Source organism: Odontesthes bonariensis, chromosome 23, assembly GCF_027942865.1.
Source record: "Odontesthes bonariensis isolate fOdoBon6 chromosome 23, fOdoBon6.hap1, whole genome shotgun sequence".
NCBI classification, from domain to species: Eukaryota; Metazoa; Chordata; class Actinopteri; order Atheriniformes; family Atherinopsidae; genus Odontesthes; species Odontesthes bonariensis.
Window position 1 is genome coordinate 919,664 of NC_134528.1, and position 26,829 is coordinate 946,492.

At 42.6% G+C, this 26,829-nt stretch overlaps 1 protein-coding gene across 1 annotated transcript; it reads right to left on the reverse strand.

Moving 5' to 3' along the window:
* Positions 1-289: 289 nt before the first annotated feature.
* LOC142374605 (uncharacterized) lies at positions 290-26,806 on the reverse strand. The gene is made up of 3 exons (XM_075458366.1): positions 26,591-26,806; positions 23,008-23,230; positions 290-5,723 (listed from the first exon to the last, which is right to left on the reverse strand). Exons 2-3 carry the CDS (start codon positions 23,153-23,155, stop codon positions 3,745-3,747), a joined length of 2,127 nt encoding a protein of 708 aa, XP_075314481.1. The 5' UTR covers positions 23,156-23,230; positions 26,591-26,806; the 3' UTR covers positions 290-3,744.
* Between the last annotated feature and the right edge of the window lie 23 nt (positions 26,807-26,829).

Genomic DNA, 26,829 nt, shown 5'->3' on the forward strand with positions numbered 1-26,829 from the left:
TTCTCATTGTGAATGCAGATGTTGAAGGAACCAATGACAAGAGTACATCCACCAAGGCTGCAGAAAAATGTCCTGGTTATCACATTTTACCCACTAAGTTTGGAAAGTGTCCCACTCCTGTGCAAAGCTTCATGGGAATCCAAAATAAATCTTCAACAAACCAGAACAAACCTGTACAGGAGGTCAAATAAAGATAGAGTACATGAATAAAAAATCCAATTCAACTTTCCGTAGATGTCAGACCTGGGCTTGAAAGAGGACTCAGATGCAGAGAATCCAATCAGGCAGATTTTATTAGATAATTCCAACCAATACGACATGATGAAATAATCGGCTATGAAAATTAAATTCTATAAAACTTAATAAATGAAAGAGGAGAAAACAACCAAAACTCACTCTGCTAAGAGGAGGGAAATTAACTAAGAACTATAAACCAAAAATCACTCCCTAAGGAGGAAAGACAAATTCGTACTAGAAACAAAAACAACTAAATCCACTCTTAAAAACCGGAGGCTCTACAAAATCTTTGAAATGTTATGAAATATCACTCCTAACGGAGGCTATCAAAAATGGCTATGAAAACTTAAGACTAGAGTACAAAATTTACAAACAAAAAAAAAAAATCACTCACAAGGAGGCAACGAATTGTGGCAAAGCTTCATGGGAAAATAAATCTTCAACAAACCAGAACAAACCTGTAGAGGAGGTCAAGTAAAGATCGTATAAAGATCGAGTCCATGAATAAAAAAAATCCAATGAGTTAACTTTCCGTAGAAAAACAAAGCAGACTGCCAACAAACATTTAAAAAAAAAAAATCAGCCAAAACATTAAAACTACTGACAGTTTAAACTTTACTGATGTACAGAATTACAGAAATGTTTGGAGATGAGATCAAACATCAACCGAACAGTTATAAATGGGTTTTCATATATGATTGAGGGTTATTCCTGACCAGCCGCGGCTATTCAGAGACAACACAGGAAGCCGGACAGCCTCTCCCATTCTCTGGCAAAATTGCTACATCTTCAATGTTAAATTGACGATAAAACAGTTATTCACATAACACAAGATATGCCCAATACTGCATTTACTTTCATAACTACAACATGTTGTCCTGTAGCTTAATGAAGTGATTTGTTCTGAAATGGCCGCCGTTCACTGAGGAAATCATGTTATGAAGCCGCCACTATCAGCCGGGCTTCCGAGTCGAGGGCTGCCCGGCTTCAGGAGTGGGCGGGAGAGTCAAGTTTTTTCTACAATTCTAGGTCATCACTGGCTAAATCGACAAAAACTCCTCACTTCCGGAAGCCCGGCGTCTCTGGGGGTAGATTAGACGTGGGCTCAAAGTGCTTTACATCTGGGACATTTAATACAATAATAGATGAAAATAACAATAGTAGACGAATATAAAACTACTAATAATAATAACAATATATATAGATATATTTGGAGGATAACACAGCAAGTTAGCCTAAGTAATAGCATGTTTAGTCTAGGCTACTAGTCTGTTAGCCTACTGCTAATTCTTTAAAATAGTCAAATATACAAAAAGGTATCCTTACTCCAGTGTTTCCCAACCCTGGTCGTCAAGGCACACTGCCCTGCATGTTTTCCATGTTTCCCTGCTCCAGCACACCCGATTCAAATGAATGGGTCATCCTCAGCCTTCTGGAGAGCTTTAAGACCTGGGGTTGGGAAACACTGCCTTACTCAACTTCAACTTACTCATAAAGGACTCAATAAACTCAATCAACATGGACCTATTAAAAATATTTTGCATTGTTGCTATCAATAGATTCAAATGTGTAAGATAGAGGGAAACAAAGACAAGGAAAACAGATTATATTATTGGCTAAGTTAGCCAACCATAAGCTAAGCTAACACATATTAGCATAAAAGGTTTTCTTTTCATGTTCATTGAGGACACAGTATCTCAGTCTAAATTCTGCTTAGTTTGTAGTACAATAATAAAAAAAAAAAATCATAGATAATAATTAGGGCTGGGACTTTAGCGCTTTAATTTTGATTAATTAACTACACACATATTAGCGCGTTAAAAAAAATAACGCATTTTAATCGCACACTATAATATAGATAAGTAGTTCTGCATTAGAGCATTGGAGAGTGGCATTACGCCTGACGGTGTACACAGCCTGCTGGAAACTCAGATTTCACCTGTGGGGGCAGCACTAATCCCTGAATGAATACAGCCGGACAGAAACAGAAGAAGAAGGACGTCTGAAAGACAAACATGGTGGAAGAAGCTAATGAGAATGCTTTAGTTGGCCCTGTGCAGGGGAAATTTAGTTTTAAAATACAGACGGATGGAAGCGTCGACAAGAGCGTGGTTGTGTGCAGATTATGCAACAAGGAATTCGCGTATCACCGCAGCGTATCAAGCCTCAAATATCACCTCAACGCTAAACATGTAGCAGCTAGCACGGAAGCTAATGGGGGCCCAACGCTGAGTTAAAAGACCCGCAGCCAACCCACACTCTACCAACTGACTGGTTTCAAGGGCAGGGTAAGCAAGACAACGGCTGAGAAAATGACCAACGCTCTGGCTTACTGGGCTGCTCTCGACTACAGACCCATTGCAGTGGTACAAGGGGCTGGAAAGGGTACTTCAGATAGCGTTGTCTGGCACTTTGCTGAAAACGTGGCAGAAGATTTTGAGTCTGTGGCAGAGGCCTGGGGAATCACACAGAAAGTCACCACAATCGGAACAGACAGTGCCCGTACCATGATCGCTGCAATGAGACAGCTCACATTCCAGCACATGCCGTGTGTTGCTCACCTGTTACAGAGAACGAACAAACACAACTAGGACTAGACAAAGAGCCACTGATACAGGACGTTTCCACAAGGTGGAATTCCACCCTGTTCAAAGAACCAAGAGGCTGTGAAGGCTACGCTCGCCAAACAGAAGCACAAGCTCACCATGTTGACTGCAGCAGAGTGGGAAAGACTGCAGAGGCTCGAGACCCTTCTTACACCATGCAGGTAAACACTCACCAACTGTTTCATTAATGGGATTCAAAACGTTGTGATTTGACTAAGAGTCCAGCATAACTTAAATTGACTTTCCAAAATGTACTGTACTGAATATTAATATTACTATGACTATAGTATTTGTTGAAAATGTTAATTTTCTAAAGGATAAAGTATATGCGATTAAAGTGCGATTAATTTCGATTAATTAATTTCAAAGTCTGTAGTTAACACGATTAAAAATTTTAATCAAGTCACAGCCCTTATAATTTTGCCCTTTTTTACTTCATTCTTAATCTCCCTTTTAAGCAGGTTCACCTCTATAAAAAGGTCACCATCTCGGAATGCCTTCCTCTTTTTGTTTCACAGGTTTTTCAAAGATTTTGACCTTTATTTTGACCGTCTCCGCAGGCGTTGGAGTGACCCGCCATGTCTGCCCCGCTTCCTAGTTTTTCGTAGCGGAGCATTAAAGTCTTTCTGATCGCCTTCCCTATGATCAGTAAAGGAATCCAGGCTTGGAAAGATTAGATCCAGAGGAGGAACTGACAGGGGGTCGCTCCACTGCAGAAGTAACTCCCTGCTACATTGAGTCCAAGCCGGCTGATTTTGTGACCAGAGGCCAGAGGAAAGGCAGAAGGCCAGCCACAGTAGGAGAAAACGCGCTTTAGACTCCATTGCTCATTAAGATATACACCTTCCAGTCAGATTTTTTAGTCCAGGATCATATCCACCTTTAGGCTAAATTTTTTTCCTCAAATATCACAGCCAAATGGTTTTTCCCCAGTGTGGACCCTCATGTGTTGCTGAAAAATTGCTTTTTGATTAAATGTTTTACTACACACCTCACAGCTAAATGGCGTCTCTCCTGTGTGATCAGTCATGTGTCTTGAAAGATTTCTTCGCTGACTAAATCTTTTCCCACAAACATCACAGCTAAATGGCTTCTCTCCTGAGTGAACAGTCATGTGTCTTGAAAGAGTTCCTTGCAGACTAAATCTTTTCCCACAAACATCACAGCTAAATGGCTTCTCTCCTGTGTGGACTTTCATGTGACTTGAAAGAGTTCCTCGCTGACTAAATCTTTTCCCACAAACATCACAGCTAAATGGCTTCTCTCCAGTGTGAACAGTCATGTGTTGTGATAGATTTCCTTGCAGACTAAATCTTTTCCCACAAACATCACAGCTAAATGGCTTCTCTCCAGTGTGGACTTTCATGTGAGTTGAAAGAGTTCCTTTGTCACGAAATCTTTTCCCACAAACATCACAGCTAAATGGCTTCTCTCCTGTGTGGACCTTCATGTGAATTGAAAGACTTCCTCTGTCACGAAATTTTTTCCCACAAACATCACAGCTAAATGGCATCTCTCCAGTGTGGAGTTTAATGTGATTTGCAAGAGTTCTTCTGTCACGAATTTTTTTACCACAAACATCACAGCTAAATGGCTTCTCTCGTGTGTGAACTCTCAAGTGTTTTGAAAGATATCTTCGGTCACGAAATCTTTTATCACAAACATCACAGCTGAATGGCTTCTCTCCAGTGTGGATTCTAATGTGACTTGAAAGAGTTTCTCTGTCACGAAATCTTTTATCACAAACATCACAGCTAAATCGCTTCTCTCCTGTGTGAACAGTCATGTGTCTTGAAAGATTTCCTTGCTGACTAAATCTTATTCCACAAACATCACAGCTAAATATTTTCTCTCCTGTGTGAACATTCATGTGTTTTGTAAGAATTCCTCGCTCACAAAATCTTTTCCCACAAACATCACAGCTAAATGGCTTCTCTCCTGTGTGAGCAGTCATGTGTTTTGTAAGAATTCCTCGCTCACAAAATCTTTTCCCACAAACATCACAGCCAAATGGCTTCTCTCCTGTGTGAACAGTCATGTGTCTTGAAAGTTTTCCTCGCTGACGAAATCTTTTCCCACAAACATCACAGCTAAATGGCTTCTCTCCAGTGTGGACTTTCATGTGACTTGAAAAACTTCCTCGCTCACAAAATCTTTTCCCACAAACATCACAGCTAAATGATTTCTCTCCTGTGTGAACAGCCATGTGTGCTAAAAGAGTTCCTTTCCTACTATATCTTTTATCACAAACAGTGCAACAAAACGCTCCTGTGTGCACTCTTGTGTGTGTCTTGGAGGAGCTGAAGCATATTTTGGCAGCGTCAGAAACGACATCATGTTTTATACTTGACTCAAGTACCATCATCTGTCCCGAATGTTTGTAACTGTCCTCTGTTTCAGGTCCAGATTTCTGCCAATAATCATCATCACTGACTTCAGTCTCAGAAGAGTCTGACGCCTTGTCATCAATATTTGGTTGTAAATGACCGTGTGGATCTGGGTTTCTGGCTGGTTCTGGTCCTTCATATTCCTCTTCATCAGTTTCTGTTTTCACCTGTTCAGCTGAGCTGGTCGGAGTCTCGATTTTATGAAACTGTGAGGGCTGAGGTTTCTCTTCATCTTCACTCTTTACAGTAACATCAGTGAGCGAGAGCCTGGTGATATCAGTCTCTTCCTGCCCATGAAGCTGCTCTTCCTCCTGATTGGTCCAGGGGTCCTCCTCTTCCTCCTTAATTTGGACGAGTGCTGGGTCCTGCTGGTCCACACCGGAGCTCCAGGGGTCCTCCTCTTCCTCCTTAATTTGGACGAGTGCTGGGTCCTGCTGGTCCACACCGGAGCTCCAGGGAGCCTCCTCTTTAATCACCAACAGCTGCTGAACATCTGCAGGAAACACAAATATACATTATATTACAACACACAACTTAGCTTAAATGCATGCATCCTGCTCCTCAACAGCTTGAGTATTATTCAAAATGTTGCTGGTCCGTTTCAACAAAAAAAGCAAAAAATTAGAAATTAAATATACAAATTTTATAAGGATGCACCGATACTGGTATCGGGTAGATACTATTCTAACATACTCGTACTCGTTAAAGTTAGCCGATACCATGAAGACCGCGATCAGAGGGTGTCCAAGTCCTGGTGTGCAATATACAACTACACAAAAAAATATATATTTTATTTACTATATCAGTACTTTGTATGTACTCGTTTCATAATACAGAGGAAAACTCTATTCCTAAAAAGAATTAAAAAAAAAAAATCCTCAGAGAACCCCATATTTCGCTGTTAACGCAGTTGCGCAGGTGGGAATTATGAGACTGTGAAACATCAAAGGCTGAAGGACAACATGAAAACAGAGAAAGAGGGAAAATGGAGCGCTTTGTGGTGCGGCGCAAACTACCAACCACCAGAGCAGAGACTGCCGACAACCCACCACCGATAGAAAAGAGTAAAAAAAAAAAAAACTGTCGACAGTATCATGAAAGTTACCGTCTTATGGCTTCAGTTGGACCGGGGGTGTCAGCAATCCTCAGCCCGAGTGCTTCCTGTCGGGAGAAGTTAGCCAATGCTAACTTAACTGCTAGTTAAATAATGCTTCTGCATCGTAGTACCTAAGCATCTCCCACCATGCGATTGAGCAGCTTCTTCCTTTCCCCGCTACCTGCCTGTGTGAGTTGACGCTCTCTGCTCTGGTTAAACATGAAGAAGAACAGGAGGGCACGGCTCTCTGTTGAACAGGACTTTTGAGTGGCTCTCTGCTCAGTGCCACCATGATTAAAGAAATCTGGCACATGTACTCACTAATTTGTAAGTAGGCAAAATATTTACAATAGCACGTTTCACTGATAGCTGAAATGTTGCAATGATAAATTGTAGTTTAGGACCATGGGCAATGCAGCTTCCTTGCAGTTCTCTGTGCTGAGTTTCCTTTGCCTCATTTTTAATTTTGTGACCCGTCTGGTTTAAATGAATGTTGCCGTTTCAAATTAATTTTTGAAATATTTCGTTAATAAATATTTCATGAGTAATAGTTGTCTTGTCACATTGTATTTGGCATCAGTAAATAATGATGTCCTGACGTCCTGGCCGTGGAACAGTGGACCAGCTCTATACCCTCCGCAGGATCCTGGAGGGTGCATGGGAGTTCGCCCAACCGGTCTACATGTGTTTTGTGGACTTGGAGAAGGCGTTCGACCGTGTCCCTCGGGGACTCTTGTGGGGGGTGCTCCGGGAGTATGGAGTGCCAGACTCCTTGATATGGGCTGTTCGGTCTCTGTATGACCGGTGTCAGAGTTTGGTCCGCATTGCCGGCAGTAAGTCGGACATGTTTCCTGTGAGGGTTGGACTCCGTCAGGGCTGCCCTTTGTCACCGATTCTGTTCATAATTTTTATGGACAGAATTTCTAGGGCGTTGAGGGGGTCCGTTTTGGTGACCTCTGAATCGGGTCTCTGCTTTTTGCGGACGATTTGGTTCTGTTAGCGTCGACGGGCCGTGACCTTCAGCTCTCACTGGAGCGGTTTGCAGCCGAGTGTGAAGCGGCTAGGATGAGAATCAGCACCTCCAAATCCGAGACCATGGTCCTCAGCCGGAAAAGGGTGGAATGCTCTTTCCGGGTCGGGAATGAGATCCTTCCCCAAGTGGAGGAGTTCAAGTATCTCGGGGTCTTGTTCACGAGTGAGGGACGAATGGAGCAGGAGGTTGACAGACGGATCGGTGCGGCGTCTGCAGTGATGCGGGCTCTGCACCGGCCCGTCGTGGTGAAGGAGCTGAGCCAGAAGGCCAAGCTCTCGATTTACCGGTCAATCTATGTTCCTACCCTCACCTATGGTCACGAGCTGTGGGTAGTGACCGAAAGAACGAGATCCTACCCTCACCTATGGTCACGAGCTGTGGGTAGTGACAGAAAGAATGAGATCCTACCCTCACCTATGGTCACGAGCTGTGGGTAGGGACCGAAAGAACGAGATCCTACCCTCACCTATGGTCACGAGCTGTGGGTAGTGACCGAAAGAACGAGATCCTACCCTCACCTGTGGTCACGAGCTGTGGGCAGTGACCGAAAGAACGAGATCCTACCCTCACCTATGCTCACGAGCTGTGGGTAGTGACCGAAAGAACAAGATCCTACCCTCACCTATGGTCACGAGCTGTGGGTAGTGACCGAAAGAACGAGATCCTACCCTCACCTGTGGTCACGAGCTGTGGGTAGTGACCGAAAGAACGAGATCCTACCCTCACCTATGGGCACGAGCTGTGGGTAGTGACCTAAAGAACGAGATCGCGAATACAAGCGGCCGAAATGAGTTTCCTCCGCAGGGTGTCTGGGCTCTCCCTTAGAGATAGGGTGAGAAGCTCGGTCATCCGGGAGGGGCTCGGAGTAGAACCGCTGCTCCTCCGCATCCAGAGGAGTCAGATGAGGTGGCTCGGGCATCTGGTTAGGATGCCTCCTGGGGCATCTGGTTAGGATGCCTCCTGGACGCCTCCCCGGTGAGGTGTTCCGGGCCCGTCCCACTGGGAGGAGGCCCCGGGGAAGACCCAGGACACGTTGGAGAGACTATGTTTCTCGGCTGGCCTAGGAACGCCTCGGGGTCCCCCCAGAAGAGCTGGAGGAAGTGGCCGGGGACAGGGACGTCTGGGTCTCTTTGCTCAAGCTGCGACCCGCGACCCGATCCCCGGACCAGCGGAAGATGATGGATGGATGGATGGATGAATAATGATGCACATTTACAGATATTTTACATGATATGAATGATAACACGTGTTATAAGGACTATTTTGCACAATAGGTGTGCCTTGGGCACAACAAGTTTGGGAACCACTGGGCTAGTGAGACCAAAACCTGTCTTCCAATTCATTAAATTTTTTTGTGGTAGAAGTATCGGCACTCGGTATCGGCAAGTACTCAGATCCAAGTATCCGTATCGTTTTGAAAAAAAGTGGTATCGGGGCATCCCGAAAATTTTACAACATGAGTGATTTATGCTGCATGTGTGTGAGCAGCTGTGGTTCAGCAGGTAGAAAGTCTGTCCTCCAACTTGGAGACTGGCAGGGAGCTTTGCATTCATAAAGCTTCCCTTGGGATGGCAAATGTGTTTGGCATGAACGGTATTCAGATTACAATTCTGCTGCCATAATGCTGGACAGGACAAGGAAAAAAAAAAAAAAAAAGAAGAGTCTCTATTAGTCTGGAAAGATAGTTTAATAACGTATAAGAAAGCCCTTCGTAAAGCTAGAACTGCTTATTATTCATCATTGATAGAAGAGAATAAGAATAATCCCAGGTTTCTCTTCAGCACTGTAGCCAGTCTGACAAAGAGTCCGAGCTCTGCTGAGCCAGGTATTCCTTTAACTCTGAGCAGTGATGATTTCATGAGATTCTTTATTAATAAAATTGTTTCAATCAGAGAGAAGATTGATGGAGTCCTTCCCACTATTATCACTGATGTATCATCAAGTACAGCAGCTTTAGAAGTATCTTTAGAACCTGATTTATATTTAGATGGCTTCTGCCCAGTTGATCTCTCTGAGCTAACAACAGCAATAGTCTCTTCTAAACCATCAACTTGTGTTTTAGACCCAATCCCAACCAGACTGTTCAAGGAGGTTTTCCCATTGTGATGGCCAAACCCATGGCCACACTCTAGTCAGCAACTCTCTTATGTAGTATTCTTTTACACATCACTTTCATCACTTTAGTTCCAATAAAATGTTTATTGTTTGGGTTAAATACATTTGTTCTATTTGTAAGCGCGCACATTTAGTTACTTATGTATTCTTTCTCAACCTGTGGTTTCTGTTTGTTTAATTCTGTTTCTTTTACTGGTATTTACCTGTTCTGTGGGAGTTGCCTGACGAGCTGAGCAAACACTGATTGGACTGAACCACCAGTTCCTGCTGGAGGGTGGAGGAGATTTTGAGTTCTTCAGTTAAATAAGTTTCCTATTTAAGTGATTTTTGTATTTAAATTGCAAGACTTTGTTCTTATTTTTGGGTGCTTAGTTTATTTATTAATGTGGCTGTAATGTGGTATTTGTTGCAGTTAGCGATTGTATTTTGTTTAGTTACCCCTAATGTGTGTGTTACTGGTCTGATCAGCCAGCATTTACCCTTGTGTGTCATTTCTTTGTTCAGGTCAGTTATGTTTTGTTTGTACAGCTACTTTGTTCACATTTTTGCCTGAGTTCAGTTTTGTTTCTTTGACCTCTTTTATGGGCTCAGTATTTTTGGGTTAAATAAAGAAACCCTATTTTCTAATAATTTTCCTGTCTCCTCTCTTGGTTTGATGTGGTCCCTCACATATGGTGTCAGAAGTGGGATTCTTGAGTTGAGGAGACAGGATTTTTTTTTTCTTTTTGTTACTCCCCCAACAAATCTTTTGAGCCATGCAGAATGGTGTGCGACCCAGGAAAGGAAATAGAGTGGAGACCAAAGAGGCCTTGCAGCAGCCAGAGACGGAGGGAGGAGCTTCAGTCATGCCAGAAGAAACTGAGGGTGAAGATATCAGGGAGCCAACTTTGCTTGATATTGCAGGAATCCTTCAGACCTTCATGGGACAGCAGGAAGTTCAGGATAAAAAGCAGAGAGAGGAATCTGCACAACAAGAACAGCGCTTCAAGAGTTTACAACACCAGTTTCGGCTTTTGCAGACGGAAGTACATGCCAGGACAGCTCCTGTCCATGAAGCTACATCAAATGATTCAGGGCTGGTTGGAAATTCAACTGATTACCAGACTCAAGTAACTTCTCAACCTGGGGTTGACTCAGCTTCCAGTCTAACAGGTCAGTCTGGGCATATTCATCATCCTAGATTGGAAAAATTAACTGTTGAAGATGATATTGAACATTTCCTGACCACCTTTGAGAGAATTGCAGCTGCTTGTCACTGGTCCAAGTCAGACTGGATTTTTCATCTAATACCTCTTCTGACTGGTAAGGCCCGAAGTGCTTATGTGAATATGGATGTGGATGATTCCCTGGATTATGTGAAGGTAAAAGCTGCCATTTTGCAAAAATATGATGTAAACCCAGAAACTTATAGGCAAAGATTCCGCTCTCTTGATGCTACTGATGAGAGTCCAAAGGAATTATATGTAAGGCTGAAAGAACTTTATGAGAAATGGATTCAACCTAAAAATAAAACTGTGAGGGAAGTTGGTGAGCTGATCATTTTGGAACAATTTTTGAGACTGCTGTGTCCTGAGCTTCAGGTCTGGATCAAGGAGCACAATCCAAAGACTGCTGCAGAAGCTGCCACACTGGCAGATGTATTTGTCGCTGCCCGAAATAGGAGTCAGCCATGGAGCAACAGTGCATGGAAGGCTGCTAGAGACTCACGTCGACCACAGGCCTCTCCACATCATCAGAGGTCAGCAATAAGTGTGGGCAAGCTCTTTTCAAGGGAAAACCAGTCTGCAAACACCTTCAAGTCAGGTAAAAGACCACCTGTGTGTTACCTCTGTGGACAGGAAGGCCACACTAAGCCTGTGTGTCCCAGGAATCAAAGCAAGTACTCTCAGATGTGTTCAGTGCCTCATCAGAATGTGGATATTAAATCTGAGATGAAGCAGTCAAATAAAGTCACCCAGGTGAAGATTTATGAACAAGAATTGGATGCTTTAATAGACACTGGTAGTACACAAACTCTGGTGCACAGGAAATATGTACCAACTGGCTATGTATGTCCCTCTGAAACAATATCTGTTTGCTGTGTACATGGGGATGAAAGATTGTACCCCACTGCTGATCTGTTTATTGAGGTGCAGGGGTCTTCCTATTTGTTAAAGGTTGGGTTAGCTGATAACCTACCCTATCCGGTTGTTCTTGGGGATGATCTGCCAGTTCTCTATGATTTATTAACGGAAGTGCAGAGCTGCAATGTGGCTGTAACAAGGGCTCAAGCTAAAAATCAGGATGAACATTATGCAACACTTAGTGCTTTACCCTTCTTTGAGGCTGAGCTAGAGACAGAACCTGGAAAGTCTCGGAAGCCACGCAGTCAAAGAAGGCGTGAAAAATTTCAACATGCAACTAGCAAGCCCTCAAGTGAGGGTGCTCCAGATTTGCCTTTGGGTTTTCAAATACCCATGAACATTAGACAACAGCAGCAGGATGATCCAACTTTGTCTGCCATACTTTTGAGGGCTAAGGAGAAACCTTTTGTAGAATCTGACACAAATAAAGAGCAGTATATTCTGCAGGATGGCATTTTATACCACCAACATGGCCAGGTTAAGCAGTTAATGGTCCCTAAAGTGGCTCGTGAAGCAGTGCTTACTTTGGGACACTCTATTCCCTGGGCTGGCCACCTTGGGAAGTATAAGACCACTGCTCGCATTAAGCGATATTTTTTCTGGCCTGGTCTATGTTCAGATGTTGCTCTGTTTTGCAGAAGCTGCCCTCAGTGTCAGAAAACTTCAATTAGAGTGCCAATTAAAGCACCACTTCACCCTCTCCCAATCATTGGCACACCATTCCAACATCTTGGCATGGACATAGTTGGCCCTGTGGAAAAGAGTAAAGCTGGAAATCGCTTTATGTTGGTCATTACAGACTATGCCACAAGGTATCCTGAAGTCTTTCCATTAAAAACTGTTAAGGCAAAACCTGTGGCTTCTTCACTGATTCAATTTTTTTCAAGGATTGGATTTCCACAAGAAATTTTGACTGACCAGGGTACTAACTTTATGTCAAAGTTGTTGAAACAGGTTTACAAGCTGTTGGGCATCAGGAGCATGCGGACAACTCCCTATCATCCCCAGACAGATGGACTGACGGAGCGTTTTAATCAAACTCTGAAACAAATGCTCCGTAAGTTTGTTAATGATACAGGATCTGATTGGGATCAGTGGCTGCCATACCTACTTTTTGCCTATAGAGAAGTTCCTCAGGCTTCGACTGGGTTCTCGCCATTCGAGCTCCTTTACGGCCATGAGGTGAGGGGTCCTCTGACCTTGTTGAGGAACTCATGGGAAGGAGAGCCACGTGAGGAGGGAGATGTTAATGTTGTCTCATATGTTGTGCAAATGAGGGATAAATTACAGCAGATGAGTGAACTGGCTCAGAGTCATATGGCAGCTGCACAGCAAAATCAAAAGGCTTGGTTTGACAAAAAAGCTCGCCATAGAAGTTTTGTCCCTGGCCAGAAGGTTTTGGTTATGTTGCCAACTTCTGACAGCAAGTTGCTTGCAAAGTGGCAGGGGCCTTTTGAAGTTTTAAAGAAACTTGGACCTACTACGTACCAAGTTTCTACACCAGGTCTCCAGCGTGGGAGCCGAGTGCTCCATGTTAACCTCCTTAAGGAGTGGGTTCCACGTACTGGAAATGACTCGGAGGTGTTGCTTATTCACAGGGTGGATGAGGAGGAGGAAGTTAATGATTATATTCCTTCAGTAACAGCCTCTGTCCTGGATTTAAGTCATCTTACCAGTGAACAACAGTCTCAGATAAGGCCTCTGATTAATACAAATTTATTTCAAGAGTGTCCAGGTCGTACCACTCTGGTAGAGCACAACATTGTTTTAAAGCCTGATGCTGTTGCAAAGCGTATGAGTTACAGGATACCAGAACGATTCCGGGAGAAGCTAAAGAAAGAGGTTGACCTCATGCTGTCCTTAGGAATTGTTCAACCTTCAACAAGTGAGTGGTGTAATCCTGTTGTGTTGGTTCCAAAAAAGAATGGCACAATACGATTTTGCATTGATTTCAGGTACCTCAATGCTATTTCAAAGTTTGACTCTTACCCGATGCCACGTATAGAGGATCTCATTGAGAACCTGGGGAAAGCAAAATATTTGACAACTATTGATTTGTCTAAGGGCTACTGGCAGGTGCCCCTCACTAAACAGGCCCAGGACCTGACGGCATTCCGTACTCCTTGGGGATTATTTGAGTTCACTGTCCTGCCATTTGGTCTGCATGGGGCCCCAGCAACATTTCAAAGACTAATGGATCAGGTTCTCCGTGGGCTCTCGGCATTCACCTGTGCATACCTTGATGATATTGTTATTTTCAGTGAAACTTGGGAGGAGCATGTAGATCATCTAAGGGAGGTCCTGGATCGGTTGCATTCCGTGGGCCTTACTATCAATCCAGCAAAATGTGCTCTTGCCAGGACAGAAATACAGTATCTTGGGTTTACCATTGGAGGGGGCACAATTAAACCACAAGTTGGTAAAATTGATGCAATAGTGTCATGTCCTCTTCCACAAACCAGGAAACAGCTGCGATCCTTTCTCGGCATGGCTGCATTCTATCATAGATTTATCCCCAACTTTTCAGCTAGAGCAGCACCCCTAAGAGATATGACAGGCTCAAGATGTCCCAACAAACTCCAGTGGACAGCAAATGCCATTGCAGCTGTCAAGGATATTAGACAATCCCTGAGTAAGAATCCAGTGTTGCACTCACCAGATTTTACAAAGGATTTTCTGTTGCAAACTGATGCTTCAGATAGGGGTCTGGGTGCAGTGCTTCTGCAGGGACCACCAGAGAACCGACATCCAGTCGCCTATATCAGCCGAAAGCTGTTACCAAGGGAGAGGCGTTATGCAACTGTAGAGAAGGAAGCCTTGGCCATTAAGTGGGCCCTTGACTCATTCAAGTATTATTTGCTTGGGAGAGAGTTTATTCTTCAAACTGATCATAGAGCCCTGCAGTGGCTAGAAAGAATGAGGGACACTAACGGTAGGATTACTAGATGGTATCTCGCACTGCAGCCATATCGGTTCAAGGTTCAGTACATCCCTGGTAAAGACAACGCCACTGCTGATTACCTTTCTCGATACTAGAGTGAAGACAAAGAAGTGGGGGGGTGTGTGATGGCCAAACCCATGGCCACACTCTAGTCAGCAACTCTCTTATGTAGTATTCTTTTACACATCACTTTCATCACTTTAGTTCCAATAAAATGTTTATTGTTTGGGTTAAATACATTTGTTCTATTTGTAAGCGCGCACATTTAGTTACTTATGTATTCTTTCTCAACCTGTGGTTTCTGTTTGTTTAATTCTGTTTCTTTTACTGGTATTTACCTGTTCTGTGGGAGTTGCCTGACGAGCTGAGCAAACACTGATTGGACTGAACCACCAGTTCCTGCTGGAGGGTGGAGGAGATTTTGAGTTCTTTAGTTAAATAAGTTTCCTATTTAAGTGATTTTTGTATTTAAATTGCAAGACTTTGTTCTTATTTTTGGGTGCTTAGTTTATTTATTAATGTGGCTGTAATGTGGTATTTGTTGCAGTTAGCGATTGTATTTTGTTTAGTTACCCCTAATGTGTGTGTTACTGGTCTGATCAGCCAGCATTTACCCTTGTGTGTCATTTCTTTGTTCAGGTCAGTTATGTTTTGTTTGTACAGCTACTTTGTTCACATTTTTGCCTGAGTTCAGTTTTGTTTCTTTGACCTCTTTTATGGGCTCAGTATTTTTGGGTTAAATAAAGACACCCTATTTTCTAATAATTTTCCTGTCTCCTCTCTTGGTTTGATGTGGTCCCTCACACCATTAATTGACACTTCCATATTGGATTTGATCAATCTGTCTTTGTTGACAGGATATGTACCTCAGACTTTTAAGGTTGCTGTAATTAAACCTTTACTTAAAAAACCTACTCTTGATTCAGAAGTGTTGGCTCATTATAGACCTATATCCAATCTCCCTTTTATGTCTAAAGTTCTTGAAAAAATAGTTGCAGCTCAGCTTTGTGATCATGTCCACAGAAATAATCTGTTTGAAGAGTTTCAGTCAGGATTCAGAGTGCATCATAGCACAGAAACAGCACTGCTGAAAGTTACCAATGATCTCCTCTTAGCCTCTGATAGCGGACTTGTGTCTGTGCTTGTCCTGTTGGATCTCAGAGCTGCATTTGATACGGTCGATCACAGTATCTTATTACAGAGACTTGAACATGTTCCAAGTCCCTAAGTCGACAAAGCGACACCCATCCATTGTTATCTGCGCAATTCTGCTTTTGTGTGGAGATGTCCATTTAAATCCTGGACCTATACCTCTGGATATCTGCCAATCAGCTGATCCCGAACTTTCCAAGCCAGCTGTTGCTTCTACCGGCGCGGGTTCTCGAGGTAATGCTCCAAAAAACACCAAGTCTATCTGTGAAATGCTGAAAACTTCAGCCCCGGGCAGATCCATGTTAACTAATCCTACACAAGTCACCTGCCTCAAACGGCAGCAGATGAAATTGTTTCAGACTGTTAACCATGCAAGCGTGTTGTGGGACGTCAAAACGAAACCGAAAGGCATTTTTGGCGGGCATTTAAATATACGAGCATCATTTGTCTACTTTTTTGTAGACAAAATAAAAAATATCAGGGATAGCATTATACCCTCCTCCGATCCCCTCTCCAGCCATCAATTTGGGCCATCGATTTTGGATGCCTTCACCCCGATAGGAATTTCTCTGTATCTGTTGGGCCATTCACGTCAGAAAATACTCCTCTTTCCTGTGGCGTACCCCAAGGGTCTGTCTTGGGTCCATTGTTATTTGCTCTATACATGCTTCCATTAGGGCACATTATAAATAAATTCAGTGGTGTATCTTATCATTGCTATGCTGATGACATTCAGTTATACATCTCCTGCAAACCAGAAAACCAATCCAACTTTGCTGTTTTACAAGACTGTTTGGGTGCCATTAGTGAGTGGTTGGCAAATAACTTCCTCCAGCTGAACACTGAAAAAACAGAGGTTCTAATTATTGCACCTGAGAATTCAGCCCCCAAAACTGCCCAGAGTATTGGGTTTGTTTCATCAGCTGCTCAGTCAAAGCTAAAAAACCTTGGGGTTACCTTCGACCGAAGCATGCGCTTTGAGGAGCACATAAAATCATTAGCACGAAATTGTTCCTTCCAGCTCAGAAACATAGCAAAACTCAGGTCCATTGTGTCCCGGCCTGAGCTGGAGATGATTTGTGCATTTGTGTCTTCCCGGTTAGATTATTGTAATTCACTTTTCACATGTCTCAACATATCATCTCTGAACCGTCTACAAATTATTCAAAACACTGCAGCCAGGTTACTGACGAGATCCAACAGGATGACTCACATCACACCCATTCTACTTTCCTTACACTGGCTGCCTATAAGGTTCAGGATCCAGTTCAAAATTCTTCTCATCACATACCAAGCCCTTAATCATCAGGCACCCGGTTACATCTGTGACCTGATCCACCCCTACTACACAACCAGGTCTCTTAGGTCCTCTGACCAGAGCTTATTGACTGTCCCATGTTCAAGTGAATTATACAACATTACACACACACAAAAATAAATAGTAAAAGGAACGAATGTATACAAAACAAAAATTAACAAATAAAAAAATATATGTATAAATATAATCATACACATCAGTATTAGTATATTAGTAAAAATAAAATAAAGAATACTAATAATAAAATAGATAAATACAAAATAAATACAAACAAAAGTGATGCCAAATGAAATCTGGACATGAAGTTTCAAGAGTTCAGCTGTATAAGCCTATTCAGATGCCTAAGTACTTGAGCTGGAGAGGGTCGCTAATTGAATATAAGCCAGGTAGGGGCCCCATTTTCGATCATAATAGAATGACTTCTTTGATTGTTTAAGTGTCGTCCTCAAACAACATGAAAAATCAGAAGTTATTCTTATGGGTGATTTCAATTTAAATTTGCAAGACACAAAACGTAGAAAAAAGCTTAAAGATATTGTCAAAACGTTTCAGATGACCCAGATGATTTGTAAACCTACAAGAATAACAAATTCTTCTCAAACACTTAGACTTAATTTTTACAAACAAACCAGATAGGATTAAAAAGACTTATGACCTCATTACGGGGCTATCAGATCATAACCTTATCCTGGCCTCTAGAAAGCTGAAAAAAGAACGTTATAGAAATCAAAGTTCAATGAAGGAGAAATCAAGCATACCTGTTATCTCACTAAAAGACGTGGCCCTCATTGAAAATGAAATAAAGCAATTCAATTTGAGTGGCACCATTGGTAGCATGCCCTGTGAACCAGCTTGTATTGATCTCATGTCAACTGTTAAAGATATTTTTCTGAAATACACAAAAATAAGGGGCAAAAAAACTAATGCAAAACGAAATTTACCTTGGTTTAACAGTAATCTCTGGGAGTCAATGAAAAAAAGAGATGCCTCACTTAAAAAGTTCCTGATATCAAAATTAAGTACCGATCACCTGATTTTTAAAGATCTTAGAAATAAAGTCACAACAAATCAGAAAGGCAAGAGCAATTTTTTTCTCAATATTATTAGTGATGCTAAAGGAAATTGTAAGAAATTGTGGAAAAGCATTGACAAGTTACTCAGGAAAAATCTACAAATAAAAGTATTAAGCTAATGATGAATGGCTCTATCCTGAATGATGACCATATTGTTGGTAAATGTTTTAATGATTATTTTATAAACTCAGTACAAGAACTGAGTTTGACCTTTCCAAAGTCCTTAGCCTGTGACGACTCTGCTTTTAACTTATCCCCTACAAATGCGGCGAAGGTTGAAAAAATCATCTCAACCCCGACAAATAGTAAAGCCAAAGACATACATGGTCTTCATACAGTATTTTTAAAACAACACAAGGCATCCATTACGCTCTACTTCCTAAACTCCTCCCATCGATGCTTTCCACTTCCGTTCTGGCGGGCTCCGGTTTGTTTTGCTAGCTAGCTCCGATATCGACGCAGTGAGAAAAAGGATAGAAAACCTTAAGAGGAAAAGTGGTTTGGGAACGACATGTGCAGTAGTTGGCTGTACAAACTCAAGAAAGCACTTGAACGAGTGGTTAGATAGAGAGTGCTTTGACAAATGTCCGCATACATGTGGAAAGAGCAATCCAGAGACTGAAGATCTATAAGATTTGATCCCAGACCGTTCCCATCATGGCACGTAAACTGGACAAGATCAGAATGCCTCATGAGGTTTAGAATCTTGCCTTGTGTCCCTGTGTGCATAGTATATGTTTAACAGTTAATATTGTAAATTATTATTATAGTGATGTAATTGTGTGGGGTCATTTTGTATTTCACTTTTTAATCCCTGTTAGGATTAAATACATGATCTTTCTAGTTGAAGCCATTTGTTTCATTTCCTCAAAACAATGAATGAATCCAGTGTTAATGTAAAGTATGAGTTTACTATGAATGAACTGTGTTAAAAGAAATTGTAACACTCTAAGGAAGATAGGGCCCTCATGATCGTAGTTCAGTGCAATAATGAAATGAAATTACATCAACCTTTATTTTCAATTTTGTACAACAATATATTCGACATTATATTACATTCTGTAAACAACAGACAGCTGTTGGCACGCTTGGGCACCTACATAGGGCAGTTTATTTTGGTTTTAAAATGCATCAACGATTTTCGGGAGCATGTGGGAAAAGTAAAATGTACGCAGCCTTGTGATATGCTCCTGAACAAAGCCTTGGTCGTAGGGTACTTCCACTTGGTGCTCAGTTTTGTATGTTATGTTGGGCCACGTCGTCACGTTATCCTCCCAGTCCTGCACCGAATTCGGGTGGGGGATAGTAACTCCATCTCCAGTTAACGTATTTAAACTATGTTCCCATTGTAAGGACATTATTAGCTATACGATCTGCGAGTGGGCTGTCAAAGCTAGCATCATCTGTTTACATTGGCAAACGCTGCGTAAACTACTTCCGGCAGAAATTAAGCGCATTTGTGGAGGGTAATGGCGCCGCCCAGGGTTTGTCGCTTTAAATTGCCTATAAAGTTAACTAGTCGCAAGTTTGCTAGTTTTTTTTAAACTCTTACACTGAATGTTTGCTGCTTCAATCCAGATGAGTATTGAAAAATATTTTCCGCGGCTGAAAAAGAGACGTGTTGAGGATGAGGACCAGCCCGAACCGCATTTTGCTTTAATCTTCAGGTGAAAACAGACCTCAGGAACAGACTTCCAGGAGAACACCTGGCAGCTTGCCTGAGGATCTCCATCAATGGACCCCGACCTGATGATAAGGCATTAGAATCTTTTTTTTTTAGCAAGCCCCGCAAAATCAGGTGCTCTGACAAAACATGCAGACTTTGCAGCAAGTAGTCTGTTGATACAAAATGTACTATAGTATTTGGTAGAGGTAAAGACATTTGAAGATGTGAATATTAATACAATAAAGTTCTGTGTGACCAATTATTAACGAAGGAATTATTTTGAAGAATTTTTATTTTTTAACCCCCCCCACCGGTGGCCCACCACCACACATTGCCTTCAGATCTTTGGGAAACACTAGCCCCTTTCACACTGAGCTAGAACCAGTGTTTAATTCGCGAATTTAGTGTGTCCGCTGTTCCATTCACACTGACGATCCGGGCTCGGGTGTCAACTCAATTCGCCATTCGACCCGTGTCGGACCATAGTCTTTTTGCCGAGCCGAATTTGATGTGAAAGCAATTGACGCGGGATGGACGTGGGCGTGGCGTGACGAGGTTTGCTGCGACATCCGAAAATGCTTTCTCCACTCGTCGTCATCAAAACTGTTCAGAGCATTGGACCAAAACACCAACCCTTGTGGTCTTGCCATCGTCCACACTCCTTGCAGACACATGTGTGTTCAGAGCCACGACAGCTAAACGTCTTCGTCGATTGCGTCGACGCTGTTCGCGTTCTTCTACTTCAAATTGTGAATGGATTTCCTCAGCCGCGGCCGCTGTATTTGGGCAGGATGGGCAGAGCCCCGCCCGCCACACCCCCAACCTTTCCGAAAAAAAAAAAAAAAAAAAAATTTATTTCAACTTCAATCACAGTGGGAATCGTATTACACCATATTGTGGAATCTGTTTTTATTTTCGCTGAAATATAGCCTACCTCCAGTGTGGCTGCTTAACGTTAGATCTGTGGCCACTGGCCAGGGCAGATGCCCCTACGTAGCATAATATCATGAAACATTTAGCGCGCCTGTATAGATGCTATTGGGGCAGGTGTATGATCTGCCCTGGACATGAAAAGGACTCAAAGGGTTTAAGAAATATATTACTCCGCCCATCTAGCCAGTGGAACTTCAGTGCCGCCAAACTCCCCTACAAACTTGTTGGATAAAACAGATAACTATGTCGGATTTGATGAAGGATATTGGCTGTTTAATCCGGATTCACGTTTGTGGTAGGTAAAGATTTTACTTTATAGTTCCTATCTTACAAAGTTTAAGTGATTGTGAACGAAGTCTTTGCAAAATGGGAAACTGGGAGTGATTTAATGACATATCTTAGCCTGATGAGCAAAGCAATGTTGAGACAGTAAACAATGTGTTGACAGCTTCGTACATGTACAGTAGGTTACTTGTCTGCTAGCTTAGGTTTCCCCAAGACTAGCTAAAAACGTTGTAAGGATCTCCTCCGAGAATCTTTGCTACACACTGTCCCGCCTACTGCTGTATTACTCTGCACAACCTCAGGAGCGAGTCAGTCTGATAGTAGGCTACAGTGAGTGGAAGCAGTAATCCGCCGGTGAAGTTTTAACCATGGCTGCTAGCATCGAACCTGTACTCAATAGCGTTGAGTTTCTCTTGGAGAACCCATTTGAAAGACTAGATTTGGGAACCAAATTGGCTATTAAAAACCTCGGCCCCCATAAACCTGATACTAATATAGTTCAGCAAACAGTGGATAAGGGTAGGTCTTTCAATCGGACGTTTTCCCGTGCGTGGTATGACAAAAAGCCCTGGCTCTCTGGTTGTTCCAATAGGAATAAAATGTTCTGCTTCCCATGCTTGCTCTTCCAATCGCCTGGCACGGGGGGGCAAGGGGATATGTGGAGCACTGTCGGTGTGTGTGACATGAAGCATTTTTCGGAAAAGGCAAAAAAAACACGAGTCCAGCAAGGCGCATCTCTTCGCTCATTTTCATGGTTCTTTTGTGTTTGTTGTATGGCAGACTTTTATGCGAGTGCGCACATCCCCCCCCGCGTATGGTTGCATAGACTATTGGCCTATTGCGTATGCTCCATAAAAGCTTGCATTTTGATAACGCAGATCATCTGCCCCGCCTATTTTCCAGACCACGAGCCGCTACTGGATTTCCTCAACTTGGACATTATAGTGCTCTGGTATTCTCCGCATATGTTCTTCGGAGGCATCCCACGTTGTGACCATCCACACCCCGTAAAATAACATCTCCATGAACTGCATATACAATTGCAAAAACAAGTCCTCATCGTTGGTTTGAAACATTTGATGCAGACAGGTGTATTTAACCCTACCTCCGACGCATGGCTTGTGCCTACGTCATTGTACACGCCCAGCATTTTATGTGTTTCGTGTGACGCTCTGCCACCAGGCCACGCCCCCTGAACTCGGCTTCAGGCGGCACGGGTCACCAACACGCCAAGCGGTCACATTGCTCGATGAAGTGGCAATTTGGACCCGCTAAGGTAGCGGGTCGCAGTGTGAAAACAGCTATTGTCTCATGTATGAATCCCCACACATTCTCATGCTTATCAAAGCGCTGGTTATTAAGTAAGCATGCTTGCACACATTGAGTGATATGTGAGTGTGTGTGTAAATATGTCTGGTTGCTGGTGTGTGTAATGAGTGTGGTTGTTGGGGGAGGACGAGGAAAGTTGGACTGTTATCTGTGTGTGTGCTTGTGTCTGAATGTGTGATGAGAGTAAGAGAGAGTATGTGCTGTTGATCCCTATTGTGCACTTGATGATTTTGGCGCCCTTGTTTCCTGTTTTCCTTTCTCTTTTTTGTCAGTGTATATTGTCTATTTTAAAATATTATGGTCTGCATATTACTTTTATCTGTCATATTTTACAATCTTAATCTGTTCTTACCTTACGTGCCTACAGGGACTACAGGTGGAAATGAGCAAATGTTGCTACAACCTGGCACAAGGCATCTCTTCTCTCACCATTAATGCTTTTGTGCATCGTCCCTGTTTTAAATAAATAAATAAATGAAATGAAGAGATTGTGCTGCTGAAAATTAAATCATAGTGAGACCGAGCTGGACCCTTATTCATCTCTTTCCCAGATTCTTCTTTAGATTGTTGCCGTGGTATGGGTTCAGTATCGAGGTATTTATGGCAGGTATCGTATCGAACTCAAAATGTTGGTGTGGGAACAACACTACTCTGCAGTGAAAACCTTGCACATGCACCGTGGTGTTTAGTTGCAGGTTCATTTCCCCACTTACTGAGATCTCTGCTGTCTTGTGTCTGCTCCAGTTCTGATGTGGATGCTGCAGGTACGGGGGGCACCAAACTGAGTCCTCTGGGGTCCTCTGGGTGGAGGCTCCTCCTTCCAGGCATCCCTGCTGCACCTGAGATTCTCCTCTTCACCATCACTGATTACAACTGATGTTCTTTCAGATTTTAGGACGTACACGTTGGATCTTCTGCTGCTTCTGGCACAGCCGTCTGAAACGGTAAATACACAAAAGTCCACCATTCAGCCAATTATCCATTAAAACAACTTTCTAAATTCATTTCTGTGTCTTCTGCTGTGATATTCAGATGTTAATCTGTGTAAAGAATAACCACAGTTATACATATGATGCATCACACACATGGAGACACAACAGTGAACATTAGGGCCGGCACGGTATATGTATTCGTACCGAACCGTCACAGTACGGGGGTCACGGTTCGGTACGCGCATTTCCACGCAGAATACACACGGTACGGAAGTTTTCTGAACGGAACTGTTATTTTGCAAGAGTTTCCTTCAGGACCCATTTAAACACTGCCACATGCAAGCTCTGATTGGTCCGTAGAGATATACGCTTTCGGACAGAGTAGTTATAAGAACGCAGTTATCAGAACTGTCCTACTCGAATTTCGTTCTGATAGCTATCCTTCCCCAGCGGAGCTGTTTCAGTCTGCCTTGCACATGAGTCGGGACTGATGCGCCGTGCGCAGCCATCTGCGTCAGTGACGTGTTAGCCGTTAGCCGTTAAGCGCCACATTCAACACCAAAACGGAACAAAACAAAACCCGAGAGAAGAAAAAACACCACAAAGAAGCTAACATGGAGAGCGGGGAGGCCACCGTGTTCATGGTCTGCATGATGGTGATATTAATCATGGACGATCACATCAGGCGTCTAATATCGAGGCTGGAAGAGCTCACAGAGAGAGTCAGGAGATACTTTTTCATTTCATGAAGGAAGAAAGGAGAGCAGAGCGCCGCAGACAAAGGAGACAACGTGTAAGTTTAACTTATTAAACACGCGCCGGTTCTGTCTGTGTGGTATGATGAAACATTTCAGCCGTGATAGCATGACATGGGCGTAGCTACCGACCACCACACACCTCCGTTAGATTCGTTCTATAGAAACCATGAAAAGACCCGACCAATTACGTCTCCCAAATGTATTACAACAACCCCTGGATACGAATACATGCAGAGCAAAAACAATTACCGAAGCAATTGGAATTTACATCGCATCTGCTATGCGCCCATATTCCACTGTAGAAGAGGCAGGATTCAGACATCTATTACATGTGCTCCAACCTCGCTACACGCCTCCTTCGGCACTGTACCGAAAATGTACCGAACCGTGAGTTTTTTGTACCGTTCCACCCCTCGTGAACATCAACTCTGAAAGAAAAATACATCAATCAGCATCTTTATGTTTGTTAAACACTATGTGAACATAAACTAAGCCTAGCTTTTCTATCAATGGATTTTTCAAAAATATCTTTTCTGTCTTGATGAGTCTGGAAAATTGACAGGCGACAATGTCGGATTCTTCAGGCTCAGGAACACATTTCTTCATACAGGTTATGTTCGTGGGTAAGACATAAATACATGTGAAATAAATAAAAAATAAATAAATAAATAAATCACCACTCTGCTCATACTACACAATGCATGTCCCTGAATGGTCCAAGACTTTCAGACAGCATCACTGGTTAGAACTGGACTGAATAACAGGGACAGAGGAAGCTTCTCTGCTTGTCAGATGTTACATTACATACACGTCTAAAAACAACACACACACAGGCCTGTCACCATATCCAATAAGTCAATAAATCGTCCGATAGCTTTTTCCAAGCACGATCACTTTTCTGGCCACGATATTTAAACGATGCGCATTTCTTTGTTTCCTGGCCACTCCCCTTTCCCTACCTAACCGAATGATGGGCGCTTTCACTCAGCGCAATGATTGTTGAACGTTAGAGCATTTTCAATTTTCAGTGCAGGCCTCCCTGAAAAAAAAAAAAAAAGGTCGTTGCCCCGGTAACATATTCGCCCCGTTTGAGCCCATGTGTTCCACTGCTGACCTCTGATAGTTAGCAGCAGCATTCGTTCCACTGTTACCTCGCAGAAGCCGCAGCTCGCGTCAAGTCAGATAGCAGCTAACGAAAGAAAAGTTGTGGAACTGGTGCCGAAGAAAACGGCGAGAGCCATTACAAAATAAAAGCCATAAATATGAATGAATCATATACAGTGATTACTTATGCCTTTTTATTTTTTAATTAAAAGGTTTTTATTAAAATCGTTGACGAGACGAGAATGGATGAAAATGTTAGTGGGTGATCTGTCAGACGTTTAAAATGCATGACATTTCTGCTTATTGTGTGTGTCAATTAAAACCTAAAAAGTATCTGCTGCGGCACCTTAAGGCTCGCCACAGGGATATTTTTTCGAAGGTAAGTTACAAATGCTGTTAACATAATCGATAAATTTCATAGTAAGCTAATACATTAGTACGTTTTCCACATACTCCTGGCGCAAATGGGCTGCTAACTTCAGGCTAAAGTTAGCTTTTGTTACGCTAACGTCAATTCATTATGTGTGTGTTACTTTAGCAGCATGTTTAGCCATGTTTACATTCAGTGACGGTGTGGTTATCTCTTTGTGTGCACGTTCTGTCAGCACGTAATTCGATATGTTAAACAGGTCGAGTTACTGTTATACGTAGAGTCTGCTAGCTTTAGCCTAAAAGCCACAAGTGACGTTGTGCAGCCCTAACCAGGACCTGTGCGTTTAGTGCGCTTACAGTAAAGTTGGGACACACGCACAGTACAGAATGAAAAATCAGAAAGCTTTAGTACGGGGTCAGTTAATAAGCTATGTATTTTTGTTCTGCTTGTTTGATAGTTAAGACCATACTATTTTCTTAACACGGTAGACTATACTTATTTTTTCTTTTTTTTTTTTTGACTAAAACTAGACTAAAACATTTTGAGTTTTCGTCGACTAAAACTGGACTAAAACTATCACATATAGAAGTGACTAAAACTAATAAGCATTTTAGTCCAAAAGACTAAGACTAAATCTAAGATGGTTGTCGAAAACAACACTGGTGTTGATATCTTTAAAAACAAGAGAGCTATTACAAAATAAAAGCCATAAATATGAATGAATCATATATACTGATTACTTATGCCTTTTAAAAAAAAATTAAAAGGTTTTCCTTGATAATAAGGAAAACCTTGGAATTACACAATGAGTCCACGAACACATCAGAAGTGGTTTGGTGTTCATTGGTTGAATATCCAGTGAGTTGTTAAAAAAAAAAAAAAAAGTCGGCGTTGCACTTTAGCGACGGTCCCTAAGCGCTCCGGCTGCCGTAGTTCACTTAGAAGTATATTCGGAGCCTTTACTCTGATCTTTCGCCAGACTTGCTTACTTTGGTGAGTTGATAAAGCCTGTGGTATGTTAGTTCTAGTTTTCTGTACAAATTAATACCATCCTGAGGCTAATTGGTGCGGTTTTCGTGACGCTAGCAGCGGTAACAAAGCAGCCGTGATGACCCTGGGCTCTCCTTACTTAGCTTTAGTGTCCATGAACTCCGGTTCCCAGTCCGGTTAATGTGCGTCCTGTCCGGCTAATGTGCGTCCTGTCCGGTTAATGTACGTCCTGTCCGGTTAATGTGCGTCCTGTCCAAAGAGGGAGAAGGGTGAAGAGATCTACAAATGAGTTCTGTTTGAGTTGGATTAAACGCTGAGGAATGAGCACAAACAGCACGCTGTACTCCGAGCTGAGAGGCGGGCACACCGAGCCGGAAG

Bases quoted from the DNA above. Each gene is read 5' to 3' on its own strand.
- LOC142374605 (XM_075458366.1), bottom strand. From the start codon at position 23,155: ATGGTGAAGAGGAGAATCTCAGGTGCAGCAGGGATGCCTGGAAGGAGG. The intron at 5,724-23,007 runs GTAAGTGGGGAA...TGTTTCCTGCAG, and splicing joins ACAAGACAGCAGAGATCTCA to ATGTTCAGCAGCTGTTGGTG.